At 38.6% G+C, this 18,471-nt stretch overlaps 1 protein-coding gene across 3 annotated transcripts in view; it reads left to right on the top strand.

Annotated features, from left to right (window-relative positions):
• LOC128738641 (ion transport peptide-like) overlaps positions 1-16,836 on the top strand; it is a 59,743-nt gene extending 42,907 nt beyond the window's left edge. For all 3 annotated transcript variants that reach the window (XM_053833935.1, XM_053833936.1, XM_053833937.1), the window contains exons 2-4: positions 6,597-6,814; positions 15,785-16,407; positions 16,705-16,836. In XM_053833935.1, coding sequence (XP_053689910.1) covers positions 6,597-6,814; positions 15,785-15,908 — 342 coding nt within the window. In that variant the 3' untranslated portion in view covers positions 15,909-16,407; positions 16,705-16,836. The remainder of the gene's footprint in view (positions 1-6,596; positions 6,815-15,784; positions 16,408-16,704) is intronic.
• Positions 16,837-18,471: the final 1,635 nt, after the last annotated feature.

The raw sequence follows: 18,471 nt of genomic DNA, 5'->3' as shown, positions 1-18,471 counted from the left end.
AGAGTAGCTGGCATAAAAACGTGTTTCTGCACCGTGTATGTGGGCATTGCCTGCAGGCAAAGAGATGTGAAGGTGCATATAGGTGCAATTTCTGCTTCTATTTATAGAGTTGCAATTCATTCAAGCCCAAGACGTTGATGATCACTCGTTCTCTTTGACGGTGCTAGTTCGATTAAATTCTGAAAGTGCTGGCCTCGGACGGAGGCAGCCGGTATGAACTTACGCCAGGTATTGATTGCTGGAGATGGCACTTGGCTAAGTCAGTGATGTTCCATCTGGTTGTGAAGCTTCATTTTAGTTCCAAATTTAAAAAATCCTTATTCCTATGAGAGGATGAATATACACAATAAATAGTCATGTTTCAAGACAAAATTGAAATATTGGTTTAGAGTACTGAAAGTCAAACCACCAGTTCCAATAAATTTCCATCAGCTAATGAAAACATGAGTATAGTTTAAGATGGTTGTTGGTAGATATTATAACTCAGCAATCACATCAACAATGGCGTTGGAAACATAGTTTTTGAATGTTTTTATACCAGTTATCTTTACAATAAGCGTCTGCATTGCATGACCTTTAAACCATATGGGGTGGGAACCTGCCAAGAGGGTGTGGTTGAAGGGTTACGCTAGATCGGTGAATAGTATAGACCTAGGTAGAGTTCTTAGAGTTCGAATCTGGTGCTAAGTGGTTCAAATTACAGCCAAAATCTTCATGTTTTCCATCAGTCATCTTTGGGTCCGATTTGACGTATGACATGACACTCTATTCTGTTGCAGGATAACGTATTGATTCTCAGAAAAGTTGGCCTGCACCCAGGAAAGCAATGGGTCTTTCAAAATACCGATGTACACTTCTTGATTACCGATGTACGAGGTCTTGATTTTAAAACCAGCATCAATGAAAACAGGTGGCATTTGCAAACCGTTAGACGCCACCAAGTCAAACAACATGATACTACCCGGATGTTTGGTTTGGAACTAAAACTTCACTTTCTTTGGGGAACATCCCCAAATTTCTTCGACGAAATGAACCGGTCTATGCGATTTTTGGACACAGCATCCATGCGAAACAGCTTTTCGTCGAAAAACAGGATCTTCGGCGTCTTCTAGCCGAAGGAGCAAAGCTGTAATCATTTCTTTGTGGCACACTTTTGCCGACAAACAACTGTAATGGAAGTTCCCAGTTGCAGTGCGTTGGAATAAATCCATGTTTCGTCCCCAGTAATAATACAATGCAAAAATAAAATTCTCTTGTACCAACTATGCGAGCAAAACTCCACATTTGTTTTTGCGCATCTACACCCGCTTTTTGCTCAACTCAAGTGGTACTAATATGGTAATCTTCTGAATCTTTCAGCCTCCAGATGATGCCTGGATCCTGCTTGTGGACTAACACTATAATGCTCTACGAATAGTTTTTGTGTTTGTGAATTATTGTTATTTGACGCTGCTTCCAATTCGAAATCATACACACTTAAAAAAAGCACCGAATTCGATAAAATTTTGCCGAAATCTCAACAGCCGACCGTTCGGTAAATTTTTTTTACCACACGTTACTAAAGATCCGTAAACGTCGATATGCACCTCCTCATGGCAAGAGATGAGAATCGAAATATTGGCACTTTGCTCAATTTTCAATACGATGTGTTCTTCTCCGTTTTTTGCCTCTCTGTTAGCACAGGTGGTTATATGAGCAACCTGAAAATTGTGCAACTTGTTCATTGAGGAGCAACAAAATGTTAACAATTTAAATACTTTAAATACAAACCTGAAAGTTTCTCATTTGAAGTGCACATCACAGAAAAGTGTGTGTATGAGAAAAGTACTTTTCTTCGAGTTTTGATCTCATTTGCTGATGGATTTCACAACTGTTGCTCATTGTGATGAAACGAAAAGTTGCACTTTATACACAAAGAGTATATCAAACCTGTCTGCAACATGGAAATAATCACTACTTTTGTAGAGACAAAACCAATGCACAGTGGTCCAGAAACGAAAAAAACGGTTTACAAAAAAAAAAATCGGACGTAGCCTAACCTTAGGCAGTTTATTGGAGCGGAGCGGTGAATGGCGACCTTATGGTAGATGAGTTCATATATGTGGGATCGCTGGTGGCCGCGGACAGCAACACAAATGAGAAGATCCAGTGACGTATTCAAGCAGGACATCGAGCCTACTTCGCCCTTCGCATAACGGTACGATCAAGAGGCATAAGCCGCCGCACGCAGCTGATAATGTACAACCCCCTACTAGATCAATAGCTTTTAGGGATTTGACAATGCGCACTGAGGACACACGCGCGCTTGCGGACGATATTTACTGGAGTACAAGCTGAAAGTGAAGATTGGCGGAGGTGCAAAAGCAACAGACACTACTTGGGGTTTGGGGAGATTACTAACGGATTTGGCGATAGTCAATATGCTACGGTGAACCGGAAACGTCGTAACGAAAACAGTTCTATTCAACAACCCCACCGACACCCAGAACAGAGGGACTCAATGTGCGATATGGCTCGATCAGGTCTAATCGGAATTTTTTTATTTTTTAAATAAAAAAAAACGATAACTTCAGAAACGCCAGGGAAATGGGCAACGAGTAATCCAAGATTCAGTTCGATCTTGCTTAAAACAGCACGAACCACCTCGGCTCAAAGCTGCTGACGACGACGAGGATCGTGCAACTAGCTCCGCAAATTTTCTTGTGCCTTAAACCAGGGCCCGGCATCGTCGAAACAAATAAATGAAGCTGACTTTCTTTTACCTTCGCATCATATATGAAGCAACTGCTTTTATTTGTTGAAGAACGTTTCAAGCAAGCGTCAGCTGAAGTTGGTGACTGATACAAGTGACGACAACTAGAAGTCAGGCTCGATTTGACGATGTTGGTTAAATATAATATGCCTTTTATTGTAGAAAATGTTACTCAAATTCAATTCAATTTGCGTTAAAAGTTACTGGCTTTCTACTGAATATTTGGTAGAAAAGTGAAAATAAACCTTTAAAACCGATCGTCATGATGAAGTGAAACCCGTTTTACTGACGCTGATTGAAGCCAGTTTTGAAGCGAAGCGGTGTTGCTCCAGTTGAAACCGAAGCTTCATTCCTTCATTGTCGAGTGACGATTTGCAATTGAAGGTGACGTTGTCGGGCTTTGTTCTAAACTGTGAAATTTCAAGCTTGAAAGTGTAGAACAAATTTTCTTCTGGGGGGGGGGGGGGAGTTTAAGCCCGATAGGGATAGGACAGTAATGTTCGAAATTTTTCGAATTTCCACCATTACTGGTACATCTATCCTAGTAATATCTGATTTTTGACATTCTTAACGTTCTTAACAAAAGACTATTTGTATTAAAATTTAAAAACTTATTCGTGGCAAGTCTAATCCAGAGCGTAAATAAAATTCAAGTTTATATATATCGAGAATCGTCTGTAGACTTCGCAGAACAGAAGGCCAACATCCGAGCGGTGAAGTACCGCGTCTTTAAATTTAATCTCAATCGGTTTAACGATTCAGATAATAATCCTCAAAAAGTGGAGAACACAATTACACCAACACGGCTGCATCCTGCATCGCAAACTTCGCCCAGGCGGTGGTGCAGCAGTCAAGAAGGCAACGTTTCAGCCAAAAGAAGTCATCACATATGCGTACGCGCGGAAACGGAAACAAGGTCGCAGCGACAGCAAAACTGCACGCCCGATGTGAAAGACGATGATGTTTGTAATTGGAAGCCAATTATATCGCCATAAAATCAAAGACAGATGTAAGTGCAGAGCCGGCGAACTACGAGGATCCGCATGTTTCTCCAGAGCTGGTGCACACAGCACACAACATTATTGCCGCCACGGGATGCGGTCGCGTAAAGATCGGCCACTACACTACTGCCACTTAGGCGGGCATCTCTCGCGAGGGAACGGAAGAACGTGCTATTTATAATAATCGCGTTCATTGGACGCACCGACAACGTCATAACTTGTTCGATCGCCTTTTCGGGCATGTCTACGTGCCGTTCGGGGCGGCGATGGACCTTTCTGCTTTAATAATATTGATTGATTCGCTGTACGGCGGAATGTGCGGGATCGCTACTGAAAATCGAATCCAATTAGATCAATTAGGTTGCGTTCCTGACACAACGGTTTGTTTAGTCAATGCTGCCGGGGAGAGTATGTTGTTCTTGCAGTCCGACAGTAAATTGTGATTTATTGCTTTGTAATGAATGAACGCGAAGTGAGCAGTCACTGTCTTTGGGACGACTTCTGCTACATTTTTTTTTGCCAAATCAACTGCCGATAAATGCATTCTAAAGCACCTTTTAATCGTTTGTTGTACCACTGGATCTTTAAATAATAATACAAATAATAAATCTATTTTATCGCAGCTCAAACTGTTATCTCCTCTTAAACCGATTTAAATTGGCCGTAACATTTTAACACCCGTGCTCGCTCCCCATCATACAAACGATGTGATCAATTAAGAAAAAAAACAACACCGGAAGCGCGTAAAACTTTGCCACTGTCATAATGCTGTCAGATAAATGCGTAAATCAGCACGGAAAAAACCCTCGAAAACAGGTGCCCTGATTAATAGCTAAACGAAGAAGAGCAAACGCTACATTAATCATAAGAAAACATGCGATTCGCGGCACTCGTGCGGCACGCTCGCCCAACTTGTTATGTCTATGTGACTCGATGTTGCGACGCACGCCGATTAATGTCGCGCCGACAAAGCGTCTAGGCTAGGCAGATAGCAGCAGCAGCAGCAGCAGCAGCGGTGTGGCTGGGTCTCACGCATACGGTGCTCTATTTCTTCTTTGATCTGCCCAATGTGCGTGCGACTCATGGGTGGTCAATCACAACGCATAAATTGATGTGTCCTCAAAATTTGGCCGGTCATGTTGCAGCCCAACTAGGAAGAAACCGTTTTTTTTGTGCTTCTTCGAGGTGACAGTATTCCGACTCGTTCAAACGAATGCAGCGGAGTCGCGAAAAGTTTGAATTTATTATCGTTAACCTTATGAATATGTATCTTAATCTCCTTCGTTTGCGGAGTGCAGATTTTTTTTTTGCTTGTCCAGCTTCGCCATCTGGTCGGAAATTGAATATTCTAACATATTGCCGAGATTTTGGAGGAGAGTTACCGCAAGCCGCACACCTGTTGAACATATTTCATTCATGAAAATGAGTTTGCTTAGTTGACGTTTTTGCAAGTTTATCGCCAGCGAACGACAAAGATTTACGCAAGCAAATTTCGGTAAAATTAATAGACACCTTTAAGCCGACATTTGAATATTCAGAAACGATACGTTTTTATTTTTGTTTTTTTTTGTCGTGTGAAACCGGCGTCTCTCTTTGAGATGTAAATTGATGTCGGACAAGTTTAATAAAATATCGAGTGGATCTTGTGATTTCATCCACAATTTCTTTTATTACGCGTGGGGCGAATTCAACGCAGTTTTAAGCAGTTTAGATATTTATGTTTATATTCGTTTCGCAAAAAAACAATGTGATACTTTTCTTTTCAAGTGACGACGACCGGAAATCTGTATCATCCTATAATTGTGTTTATAAGACTGTCCAACACTAGATTGTTTATTTTTTAAAGAAACTTACACACTCAGTTTTTGTATTCAATCAATAAAATACAGTACCACCCGCGGAGCTCAAAGAGGCACCCATCGCTACCTTCCAAGAGTTCCTTTTTTTGAACCCCCCTAAGATACGAACGGTGCACTTGTCGGCGTTTAGCTTTGAAATTCGAATCACATGCTCGATTCACGATGGGCCACCTCTTCCTTCGCGAAATTCGTTTTTCGTAAGGTGGGATTCAATTTGCAGCTTATTTATATCCTTTCCGATTTATCGACTCTCCGGCTCTTCTTAGGATTTTCTTCAATGTTTCTTTTCCTCGTGTTCGGCGTGAAATTCGCAAATCGTCTGTTCGTCGTTGAAATTAAGATATTAGAAAATTGCGAATGAATGAGTGTTTTGTATACTTTGTGGATAGCCTAGTAAATGGCAAGTGGGCAGATTACTTTTTTATATTACTTAACTTAATTAGTTCGTGGATTGTCTGCTGTTTTTATTCCTGTACTTTAAAACATAACTCAAAATATGTTGGCTAGTGCTTTTACTAGTTGATAGACAATCTGAAATCATCTCGAAAAGGTCGTTGTATGCTCCCGTAGAGAATATCTATTTTAAGTTTACTGTTATTTATTTTTCGATATCTTTATGATCAGTGCTTTTTCGGGTTCTATCTACGGATAAGTCGATTATAAAAGATAATAAAAACCGAACACGTCTGTTGAATTGGCACCAGCTGCGAACTAGACGCGTATCGTGACAGATATAACGAATATTATTGCTGCGGTGACATTTAAATTATCATCTTTAGCAAAGATGATCGCTCTTATGAATACTGGTCGGAAATACTAGTCCAATAAAAATTCAAATGTGTTCTACTATTGTGCAATTTATGGGGTTAGATTATATATGCTAAGCTTCGATCAAAATATTAACTTAAAATTGCCAATGATTGGAAAAATATTACACAAAACATGTACATTATTGAAACCATTACCTATTCTCTTACCTTGTAGATGTGTTCCCGTAATCTTGCGCTCTCGTTGGCACTAATAATCGCACTAGTACCATTAGCAGCTGTAGCGTTACCTCACCACAGCCTCGCCAAGCGTAGCTCGTTCTTCGACATAGAATGTAAAGGGCAGTTCAACAAAGCGATTTTCTACCGGCTGGACCGGATATGCGAAGACTGCTACTCGTTGTTCCGGGAGCCTCAGATCCTGTCCTTCTGCAAGTGAGTATAACGCTCTGCTATTCCATTGTCAGATCTAACAAGTTAGAAAAAACAACACTTCAGTACTAACCAATACTAACAAAATCTGTAACAACTTATCATAGATTTCTAATCAAAATAAAAAATCTAAATACAGGACGTAAACGACATGTAAACAATGAAAAAGAATATAAGCAACCTAAAAATAACATTAAAAATTTATTTTACCACACTATCCCTTGAAAAGGACACAACAAAGTATCGAAACGTCGGGTAAACATCAAACCTTTGTCTTGATAGGGTAAATTATGACGATACCACCTTTATGGTGCTTTTGACTGATGAGAAGGAGCCTAATCTGGTTGAAAGCAGTAGATTCCATTTGCGATTAATTTCGCAGCATGAATGAGCAACTGATCATAGTTAGAATTACTCTAGTCTACTTCTGCTTCTCCGTTAACCCTTTGGTCTTAAAAAACTTAAAAAGAGTGCAATGAAACCCAATTTATTACCGAAGCTTCATGCTGCACCAGTTTCGAAGGTCATTGCAATGTTTTTAATTTGACTCGTTTCAATTTAGAATTAGAATTTATTTGGTCAAGTGTATGACGAGCTATGACCTATACTTATTTAAAAAGAAATTTTTCTGTCGCTCTGGAGTCAGTGGTCTGATTTGATCTCTGGCTGCCGGTTTAGACTACTAGTTTCATACAAAGTTCGACATTTTTCTTCACTGGTCTGCTTTAGAGACCAGACAAGCAGTAAACTCATTTTTGTCATATCTGTCAGAAGCTTGTCAGCGAACAAAATGCAGCAAAATCTGTTGTAAGAAATCTGAGATATTGCAGTGGGCGCCACCCTTATTAGGGGATTGTTTTAGTATTCGAAACAAAAGCACATTAGAAAAAATGAATAACTGTCATTAAGAAACACTTCGTCTTGAGCGCTCCACAAAAAATCACTTTCTCTATCCAGCGCCAACTTTTTCACTAACCTTTACACTATACTCTACCTCTAAAGCTTGCTTCAGATAGTATTGGAACAAAACAATTGCGTGTATTTCAGTTATTGATTATCAAATTCAAGATCTTTTCTTACACAAATGTAGCATAAAATTATTCGTTATGGTTTCATCTGATTGATGTCTTTGACAACTTTTCGCTTTGCCTTCCTCTCGTTTTACGTACAAAATTTGAACTAACTTCCCAGCTAGCATTTTCATATGTATAAAAAAGGTAAAAATCAGCATTACGTACAGATATACATGCTAAATAAATCGTATTTCATGCGCAAAATTGGCATATCCGTACTATTTTGGAGGCGATATACGTGATTACGAATAATTTTGAGCGTTACGACTATATAAGTATTTATATACGATAATATCCGATTAAGCGCGAGTCGTTCCGTACTACTCTACGATTTTGTGCTGAAAATCGTATGCATGTCAGTCGTTATCATTATATACGACAGAAAATCAACTTGATCCCACTTTATCCAGCTTTAGTTACGATTTCGAGTTTGTTAGGAGATATTTACGATTTGGTGCTAGCTGCGTTCCTCTCGTTTTACTTCCAAAATTTGAATTAACGTCGTCGTCAAAAATCATTAGGTGTTTTTAGCAAATTCGAAATAAAATCATTTCTTTTTACGTCCAGAATTTGAATTACGTCCTTACTTTTTACGTCCAAAATGTCAATTAAGGGTCCCCTCTTTTCTCGTCCAAAATTTGAATTATTACGGAATTGAATTACGGCCAAAATTTGATTCGTTTTACGTCCAAAATTTGAATAAATGTCTTCTTTTCAACATCCAAATTTGACTCGTTTTACGTCCATTTCAAATCGAATTGATGTCCTCTCGTTTTGCATCTAAAGTTTTAATTAAGGTTTTGTTTTAATTAAGGCACTGGTGGATTGGCATTTAAACCACGATGCCAAATCAGGCCAAAACAACGAACATCTCGCCTCCGGGAGAGCGAGGGAAGGCAGCCGGTGCCACTAGAGGCACTCGTCCCGGTAGTTTTAAACAGACTCTATACCTCCCTGGCATTGACCAGGTCAGCTGTTTTCGGTTTGCTGCTGCTGTCTGACCGCTGCCGGATCGTCTGAGTCTCCTTGAATGACCTTAAATGCTACTTAAAAACTACTTCGGCGAAATATATATGAATATATGATACTACCACCTGCCTTAGCAGAACATCCGTTCATAGCAATGAGCCTATCATGTCAAAAAGAGTTGAACATATTCAACGATTGGTCATGCTTCCCAACTCTTGTATGAAGGGCCAAAAGGGAATTGGTCGATAAGCAACATCACTTACACATACCAGGGATTTAGAGAATCTCCTTCCAAGGGCTAAGTCACCTGAGTCAATCGTTGAATAAACCGTCTTAATGCAGAATGACTCCAGCAGGTGGGGAGAAGAGCCCGCTCATTATCCACGATGTGTTGTTAGTCGGGCCAAGATTAACCCTAGAAAGTTGACTGTTTCACTCTCCCTAGGACCACCGCTTCAAACAAGTGCTCTGATGGTCCCTCGCTCTTCCCGATTCTAGTTTATTTATGAAATGTGGTATATATGCGTAAAATAGAACAATCTCACCAGCAGTCCTTCGAATGGAATAGAGTTGCGTCCTTTTAGTTTCCATAAATGCTTCTAATAATTAATTTGATTTTTCTTCTGGTATCCAATATCCATGTGCAGTATTAACACTCGTATTGGCCAAAGTTTTCACTATAAAGCAGTAAATCCTTCATAAGCTAAAACGAAAAAAATAATTAAAATAACTTATATTATGCTTACCAGATCGTGTGGCTCCACCTTCTGCCCAAAACCTCGATTATGAGATCAGGTAGCCGGGAACCACACAGTATCGCACCTCCTAGCTTGGCTAATCAATAGAGCATTACCGGGTATGGCCACGTGGAGGCGCTAGGTAGGGGCTTGGGATAGCTAGAGCTATATTGGACGCTCCTCATTTGCCTTCCCCATTTCATCCCCAACTACTTCGGCGAAATATATACCTCTTTTACTACCCTCTTGCAGTGCTTATAATGCTTATTTGCAGCTAATTACTGACAACAAGAATTTGAATAGTATTTTGGATGGCAATTTCCAACAGCTATGCAGTCGGAAAGCTAATATACACCAATGTGCAGTAAAAATGCCACCATATGGCTGATTTACTGTTTATTCATTTTTACTTGTATATGACTCTATACGCGGTCATGACATACTCTCTGTTTTCTGAAAAAGGAGGAAGTATCCGATGCGAAGAGTGATTAATTGGATGAAAAAAGTTCGATATATAGACCAAACCCAGATAACATAAGATCGTAATAGAAAGTTCACATTAAATCGTTTTCATGTCAATTTAACATTGGAATTGCATAATGATTAGAGTATATCAAAACAAAGTGAACAATAAGTTGTTTCGTAGCCGTGAGTGTCCCCATATACAACTCATGACTGTGAATTATAAAGCACTATAGATGATTGTAATATTTAGTTATACCGTCATCCGGGGATACTTGCAACACTTTTGAACTTTGACTTAGTATAACTTTCGAAGTATACCGTTTAGGTCCAAGTGTAAGTAGCCAAAACTTGTATAGTGGTGAGTACTTTTGATTTATGATTATGAGAAAAAATATAAACTAAATGAATCTGTAGAATGATCCGAAAATAGGGGTGTTGCAAGTTACCCAGTAAACGGGGTTACTTGCAACACTTTTCTGATTTTGCGTTTCTTATGATTTTATATCTGATTTCAAACCGCGAATGACTATTTTGAGATATTTTGAATGTATTTGTAGTAAAACAAGAGATACTGGAGGCGTTTTTTGTTTCCCAATTTCGTCTATCGCTTTTTTAAAGATATTCGGTGAAAATGCAGCATGTCGGCGAACTCCAAATTGCCGTTTCAAGGCACGTGAAATTTTTCACAATTTTAATTTTTCTGGAGATGGTGGTAGACGAAATAACATCGTACAGATGCAAACTTACTTTGAACATACTGTCTATTACGATAATTTGCATTTTTAGAAGTGCTGCTAGCCGCGCCATATTGGAAGTAACAACACGAATTCATCGTTTCTTCTCCAAGTTCAAAATATAAACAAAGCTCAAAGTTGCTATTTGTTAGCTAATATGATGCACTTATTGTGTACAGGAACCAAACAATAAAAAATAATTCCATGTCAATGAACTGACGCAACTTTGCACATCCATTTTTCCTACTCTGAAAGTGGTATTACTTTCCAATCGTATAGAAACAAGCAAAACAATGATGTAATGGATTAAACTTAACTAAACAATAGGTAAACGTCCCTTCTTTAAAATGGCATTGGGTACAAATAATTAAGTTAACAAACAAATGCGTTAGAGCTGTCAAAAGTGCGATGCGCCAAAGTGTTGCAAGTAACCCCCGTGTTGCAAGTATCCCCGGATGACGGTATCTCAATCATATATTCAGGAGTATTAAGTTGCGTGTTATAAAAACCGCTGTATAAAATGCAAGATAGAATTAATAATAATCGTCAAAATTTTCGCACGTATATTGCCTCCACTTTGGTACATATATGCTCTTATCTGACCTGAAATATAACTTTTTCGTTCAGATATGATGTCGTATTTCTCAGTTGCAATCGAGATATACAAACCAAATGGTTTACTGGGAAGACATCCCAGCTAGCAGCAAATCGTACATCAGTGTGTGAAAATTATCGTAACTATCTCTTAACAAATTTGGAATCGTAACTAATGCTTAATAAAGTGCATCCAAGTTGATTTTCAGTCGTATATAATGATAATAATTGACACACATACGATTTTCACCACAAAAGTATGGAGCGAGTCGCAACTAATCGGATTTTATCGTATATACACACTTATATGAATGAAATGCGCAAAATTATTCCTCATCACGTATATCGCCTGCAAAATAGCACGGCTATGCCAATTTTGCGCATCAAATACTATTTATTTGTGTGCATATATGTATGTAAAAGGCAGATTTTTTACTTTTATATACGCATAAAATAGCTAGCTGGGATATTGGGTTGTTACTGCTTATATTAATGCTTACCTGGGCAGTTAAGCATGATTATAACCTACGAGGCGAAAAGACTAGTCGACTTTAAATACTAACATTTTGTAATGTTGTAGTCGATTTTAAATTGTAACATCTTGTGGCAGCCGTTATTATTTGAAGCACAGACCTGCGGACCTACAGGGGATCACTGTCAGACTATTTCCAACTTTAAATTAATAGCATTTAACATGCACGATGTGCAACAAAACTCATCGGTTGACCTTTATCAGACTTCGCACGCACGCAGCTGCACGCAGCAATCCAATACTGTACTTCAGCTTAATCTCCAATCACAAGAACTGGTAGATACGGGTACAAATTTATGTTGACCCCCAACGGATCAACTTCCTTCGCAGTTCTCAGAAATCTTTTTAACCGTTTTCGGCTGGGCGGTAGCGATTGACCGATCAGAAAAATATAAATCGGAAAAGGCACACCGAGCGGGTACAAGACAAATAATGAATGCAAAAATATATACTCACATGCGGTAAAAAAGTGAGCGCAGAAAAAAAACAAACTGGACTAAAACCAGTGAAACAAGGAAAACACACCGCTGGACTCGTTGGAGGTGAAACGAGCGAGCAGCTGTAATCTCCTGCTGCAACCCGATCCATGGGAGAGGTAGCCAGAACTGGAAATTTATGTAAGCGCGATAAGACAGAAGAAATCCACGCGTGAGGCCTCTTTTTCTGATGTTTCTTGCCGACCGCACGGTGAGCTTTTCCTACCCCGCTTGCGAGTCTCCCAGGTCTGGGTGCAACATTTTTTTTAGCTTTATCACTTATTCAACAGAAATTCAGGTTTCATCTTTGTGCTGTGCCCGCTGATCATCGTCGTCGTCGAGTAACCCTGTTGTACCGATTCGCACTGATCTGCACTTTTTGATAGTTTCCATCGTGTCGGCATTCATGTCTTCATCAATTACCTGTGTTGTAGCTCGGTTTGTTGCTGCCAATGCCACCCACAACTCTCGCCGCCGCTCGTTATCTCCTTCCCCGACCTGCATAACCAGTAGTACAGCCAAGTGCCCAATCAGTTAGTCAACTAACAACAACCTGTTTGCTTGGGTATGTTTTTAGTTTCTCACGTTGCGATCTTAATCAAGGCGGCATTTACCTATATGGGCTGAGGCGTGTGGTCTGCTGTTTCTACGTGGTGGGTTCCAGGGTGCTGCCAGAACCAAAAAACAGAATTTTGACATTTTAATACAAATATTTTAAAAATGTCTCATGCGAATGTTATATGAGTATAGATTAGTAAACGACGCAAACTCATTCAAGAACTTTACAAACAGATATTATATCTAAGCTTTTATTTTATTATTGAACTATTAAAAATTAAACAGAATTTTGAAAAACACAGCAAACTTGATTTGGAAAAGAAAAAAGTTAAAATTCATTTCAAAACTGGCAACATTTGATTAGAACCCGCCAGCACTCAGCATCCGGAGTAAGTAGGAGCGGCCGGGTAGCGGTAGTTCCTTCCCACGATCAAACCGGCCATTTAAGCCACAAGGCAGAATTGTTTTCCACGTTTACGTCGGCAAAAGATAATTTGTAGAATCGTCGCGTAAAACTCCGAGAAACTACTACTTGCAGCTCAGCTCAAAACTGCCTATAATATTCATTTATATGTATACCGACTGGATGGGGACGATGGCGTGGAACCATGGAGGCACACGGTAAGCACCATATACGTACGTAAAGCAAACTGGTAGTTTAAACTGGCAGACACTTTGGCGGCTTTAGGTCTCGGTTGCCTGCAGTTAGTTACAGCGGCGGTAAGCGAGTAGCCACTCGCTCAGGTTTCGCGCACCTCACTCACAAGGTGCCGGCGAGGAATGGAAACTTGGCGCAAAGGAATTTTCCACACGCGAGTAGCGAAAACATGGTGTCCACTGAAGCGTGACAACGTGCATGCGTAGGTGCACGCAAATCTGCTCCAAGTAGCAGAGAACGCGTCCTTTACGGGTAAATTGCAGCAGTAGATTCCGTTAGGAAAGGCGATTTTTCGGTTCTTTTTGCACTGCACTGCACTGCACTGGCGAGATGCGAAGAGGTGTTTTATGGCAATTAGAACCAAACACGTCCAATCTTTAGCTGCTTTGAACTGTAAAACGAAGAACAGATCAAATCAGTTGCAAAACATGTAATTTTTCCGATTTATACTTCATTGAAATTAGAAATACAATTAACGCAATTTCGTCCCAGATTTTTCAATTGTACGTAGGATTCTAGCTGGCTTTGTCTACAGCGCGCCTTCATATACATTCTCGTCATAGAGACTGAAAAACAGCATTAGATCCAACTTTGATGCGAGTCACATTCAAACTATTGTTTAATTATTGTCTATTGCTGAAAGACGATTTTTTTATATATATGACGAAATGAAGTTTCCGTTTGAGAAACTGTCCCTAGAACATGAGAATTTGTTTCACGAACAATTGTAAGTTTCGAAATATTTTGTCTGTCTAAATGGTTGTACACGAAGAAGGTTGTACAAGTACAGACAGAAGTATAAAAATTCATCACGTGCCAAAAACTTTGTAAACTTTATATATAATTCTTTTACAAACTCGAAATAGAGTATGGATCGTGTTAAGGCATGACGAAAAGGGTCGTCTTCAAATTGAACTGACTGAATGATTAACCACTGACGAACTGACATGACACATAGAAGAAAATTCTTCAAAAAATATCGTCCTACAAATTTTGTTTGTGTAGTGACACCCTCTGTTATGCATGTTACGAAATAGCTTATATTTGTAGGGTTCCACACTTTAAGGTATTACATTTGTACGGTTTGATACGGCATGTGCTTTATACTGCGGCGTGGCCATGTTGCAAAGGATGGGTTTTTAAATTTAATTTGCAATTATTTCATTTCGTCATTTTAAAATTAAATGCAAATTAACTCATGGAATCTTATTAGAGCGCACTCGAGTATTTACTATATACAGCTAGCTAACTGCATTTTTTTGACAAATTGAACTGCTTTTTGCAAATTTAACATAAGGAGAATCATCAAACAAGGTTATAGTTGCCAAGGATGGTAAGGCTATCTAGAGTCTTTGATAGCATTGTGAATAGTGTGTGATTGACGCGTTAAAATGGTAAGAAAACTGACTTAAAGGGGCATAGTACCTTTTACACTATATTTTTTGCCTTATTTCAAATATTTTTTTTCGATAACACGAAAGGCGAATCGTATCGGGTTTTTTTGCGTTCAATACATTGCACTTTATACTAATATTTACAATTTGGTTTTCATATGGGAGCCTCTTTCCCTTTCCCCTACGGCTCCTTAAAGATAGGCATTAATAAAAACCATGGATTGGCGCTGGGGGTCTCACCCGAATTGAAAAATTTTTAAACAATATGAAAGTATGTATATTAAATTATCTCGTGTTCGACTCATCTTTTTGTTTAAATTCGAACGCATAACGAAATGGCGGACATTGAAACGTAAAAGTAAGGTTCTTATTCGAAAAAATTGACTTTAAACATTTCTAAAAAATATAAAAATTGCAATATCCAAAAAAGGATGAATGTGGTACCGGCTTTCAAAACCAGGTTTCAAGAAAAACGGCGTTAATGTTTTTATTCACTGTGTAATCGCTCCAGACATGCGCGGTACAAATAGCTGTAACTTTGTCAATTTTTGAAATTCATCCAAACGGCTTCAAACACATATGATCAGAATGTTAATCTTTCGAAATCAAAAGGTACTATGCCTCTTAACCGAACAAAGTTGGTTCCGGTAGCTACTAATAATATTACTAACACGCATTTTGTCTCTTTCCATAATAATAACTAACAACCGGGCAGGTATTCTAACTTTACAGCATTCGATGCGCGATCTCTAACCGTTTTCACCTCGAAATGTTATCTTCCAGAAAGCAGTGCTTCACGACAGACTACTTCCGAGGTTGCATAGATGCTCTTCAGCTGACGGATGAAATCGAAACACTGAAACCGTACATCAAGGTGCTAAATGGTGCCGATCCCAACACGTTATAAGTCCTCTCCAGGAACAAATCAACCGACAAGAACTAAACAGTGATCTTTTCCTTTGCTACGAGTCGTCACTTCTAGCAGTGATTGGCGACTAGCAACGAATGAACTAAACTTGCGCGCAAAAGTGCTTAACAACCAGTATCAGCAACAGAATACAGCCATTGCTTGCATTGTTATAATTAGAGGAGATTTACATTAGAAACGAGAGTGCCAATAAGCATACAACACGAAACATTTACGAAGCTTCATCATTATCATCATCATCATCAACAGCATCACGACTGTGGTCCTCAACCCGACCCGACACCGAGAAATCGTGTACCAGTGGCCGAATAATGTGCAATTTTATTTTTTTAACCGGCTCTACGTTCGATAGCATCAGATAGCTCAGTCAGCATCAGTGTGCCAGACAACCACTCCGGGAAGGCGATATCATACATCCGAAGGATCCAAACGGAGTGTGATCTTTCTTTTGTTAACATTTTTGTTTCATTATAATCGGGTATGTTCAATTTTTATTTATTTTTATTTTCACCCATGAACATGTTTGAATTTTGGCCGCTATCAATTTTGTAACGCCCGACTATGCCGACTACCGAATTCTTTCATACATGAATTCTGCAGTTTTTCAGCGGCGCGATTTCAGCCGCCCGGTTTGTGTCTAGGGTGAAACATTTCAGCGGCTGTTCATTTTTGAAAAGCAGCAACTCGGAAGCATAGATTTTTTACGATGCTTTCACTTAGCTAGCAAAATGCTTATTTCTAATCTTTTCGATGTTTATGTTCTATTTTATTACAGAGAGGACTGCTTCGGGACGGAATACTTTCTGGCATGTGTAGAAGCGCTATTCCTCGACGAGGAGGAGGAAAAATTCCTAAAATGGCGCGAAATGTTGGGGAAGAAATAATTTTGCCATTGTTATTCATCAACTGAAGCTGTATGTTATAACATTTAAAAATCAAAGCCTACAGATATTTTACCGTATAAAATCTGTTTTGTAAGTTTTGCTTATTTTGGTAAGGCCTTCTTCGAACAGATAAAGCAGCATAAGTCATTGACTGAGGGGAAGGAATGATAGAAAGCCATTGTGTACATAATTAAGTGATAAAACATATTTATTTATAATTAATATTGTAAAGAACTAACTTACAAAGTTGGAATGATCAGCAATTTTAAGGAGTCCGTTTTTATGCTTTGTATTTGAAAACGATATTGTGAGTGATAGAAGTCATTATAATCTATGTTTCAAAAAGGTTAAGAAATATGCGTACCAGCTTGAATTGCTTGTAGTAGGGGGAAGGTACCGATTTCGAAATTGGCGATTTTATCGCCGAAGCTTTCGCTATCGTTGCGTTCCCCTAACCGAAAGAAGAGGAGATTATTAGCGTAAAACTCGTTTAATTTATCATTTCAAAACATTGTTCATTTTGTTCACAAGAATCATCTATTCAACGACTCGAAACTACGATAACAGTTATTATCGTATTACAATGTATTTATATTTTCAAAAAATATATTTCTAGTCCAGAAAGCACACATTTACGTTTAGTTATTTATGATGAAGAAAAACAGTGAAATAACTTGATTGATTAAATGCTAGATAAGAAGTGAACTTTGCAATAATGTTTTGTTAGTAGCATTAGACATACGGCTTGAAAAGTATAATGAAGAATGTCCTGTATCTGTGTCACTGTTTCTCGGCTCATTGTCGGGTTTCGGTAGTACTGATGATCTAAATTTTCCGCTCTCTGTTTCCATTACATAGCAGCTGATTATAACATATTACACACTTAAAGAAGGAAAAGAGTTGCATGTTATAAACGCCAACAACTCGCAACAGCCCCCCCCCCTACAAAAGTAATTATAAAAAGCAGTTTTTTTACGTTTTTATCGCTCACATGAAATAAACTGTAAATTATTAACATTCCTCATTAGACAGTATTTTCTCTCGAAAATAGACTAATACGTAAAATCAAACAACAACTTCTTTCATTTCGACCTGAGCCAAGCTCAACTAATGGATCCGAAATGCGACAATAGCGAAAAAATAGTCGAAAAGGACTTCCTAAATCAACGTCAATCAAATGGACCCTGATTTCTTGACTGGCTTAGTAAACCGCAGGGGTCATGGTAGAGCGAAGCTCTTCGATTCATCAAGAATAACTAACAAGATAGTGCGATCTAGGACATTACTTATTTCGCGAAACAAATGATCATTCTTACCTGTATCATTGACATTGTTATCAGCAATAACGTATAAAGATTTTTATGTACAGAAAAGCAAGCAATGTTAATCAGTATGACTTAAGTTCCTTCAGAGTGTATTAACTGGTTACAAATCATTATATTACTAATTTGTTGCGCTATTATTGTAAATTGATACAGCTTTCCAGTTTATGCCAATGGGCAAACAATTTCATTAGGCTTGCTACAATTATTATCATCTTTATATTTTTTATACATTATCAAAACCCATTTCTTTCGGATCGTTTGGAACTATTCTGTTTTATTTTTCTCTTATTGTAACTTTATTGGCTGCTTTTCAAGGAAGTATAAACATGAAAA

The sequence above is a fragment of the Sabethes cyaneus genome, chromosome 2 (genome assembly GCF_943734655.1).
Source record: "Sabethes cyaneus chromosome 2, idSabCyanKW18_F2, whole genome shotgun sequence".
In the NCBI taxonomy this organism is placed as follows: Eukaryota; Metazoa; Arthropoda; class Insecta; order Diptera; family Culicidae; genus Sabethes; species Sabethes cyaneus.
This window is presented reverse-complemented; position numbering and strand designations above follow the sequence as displayed.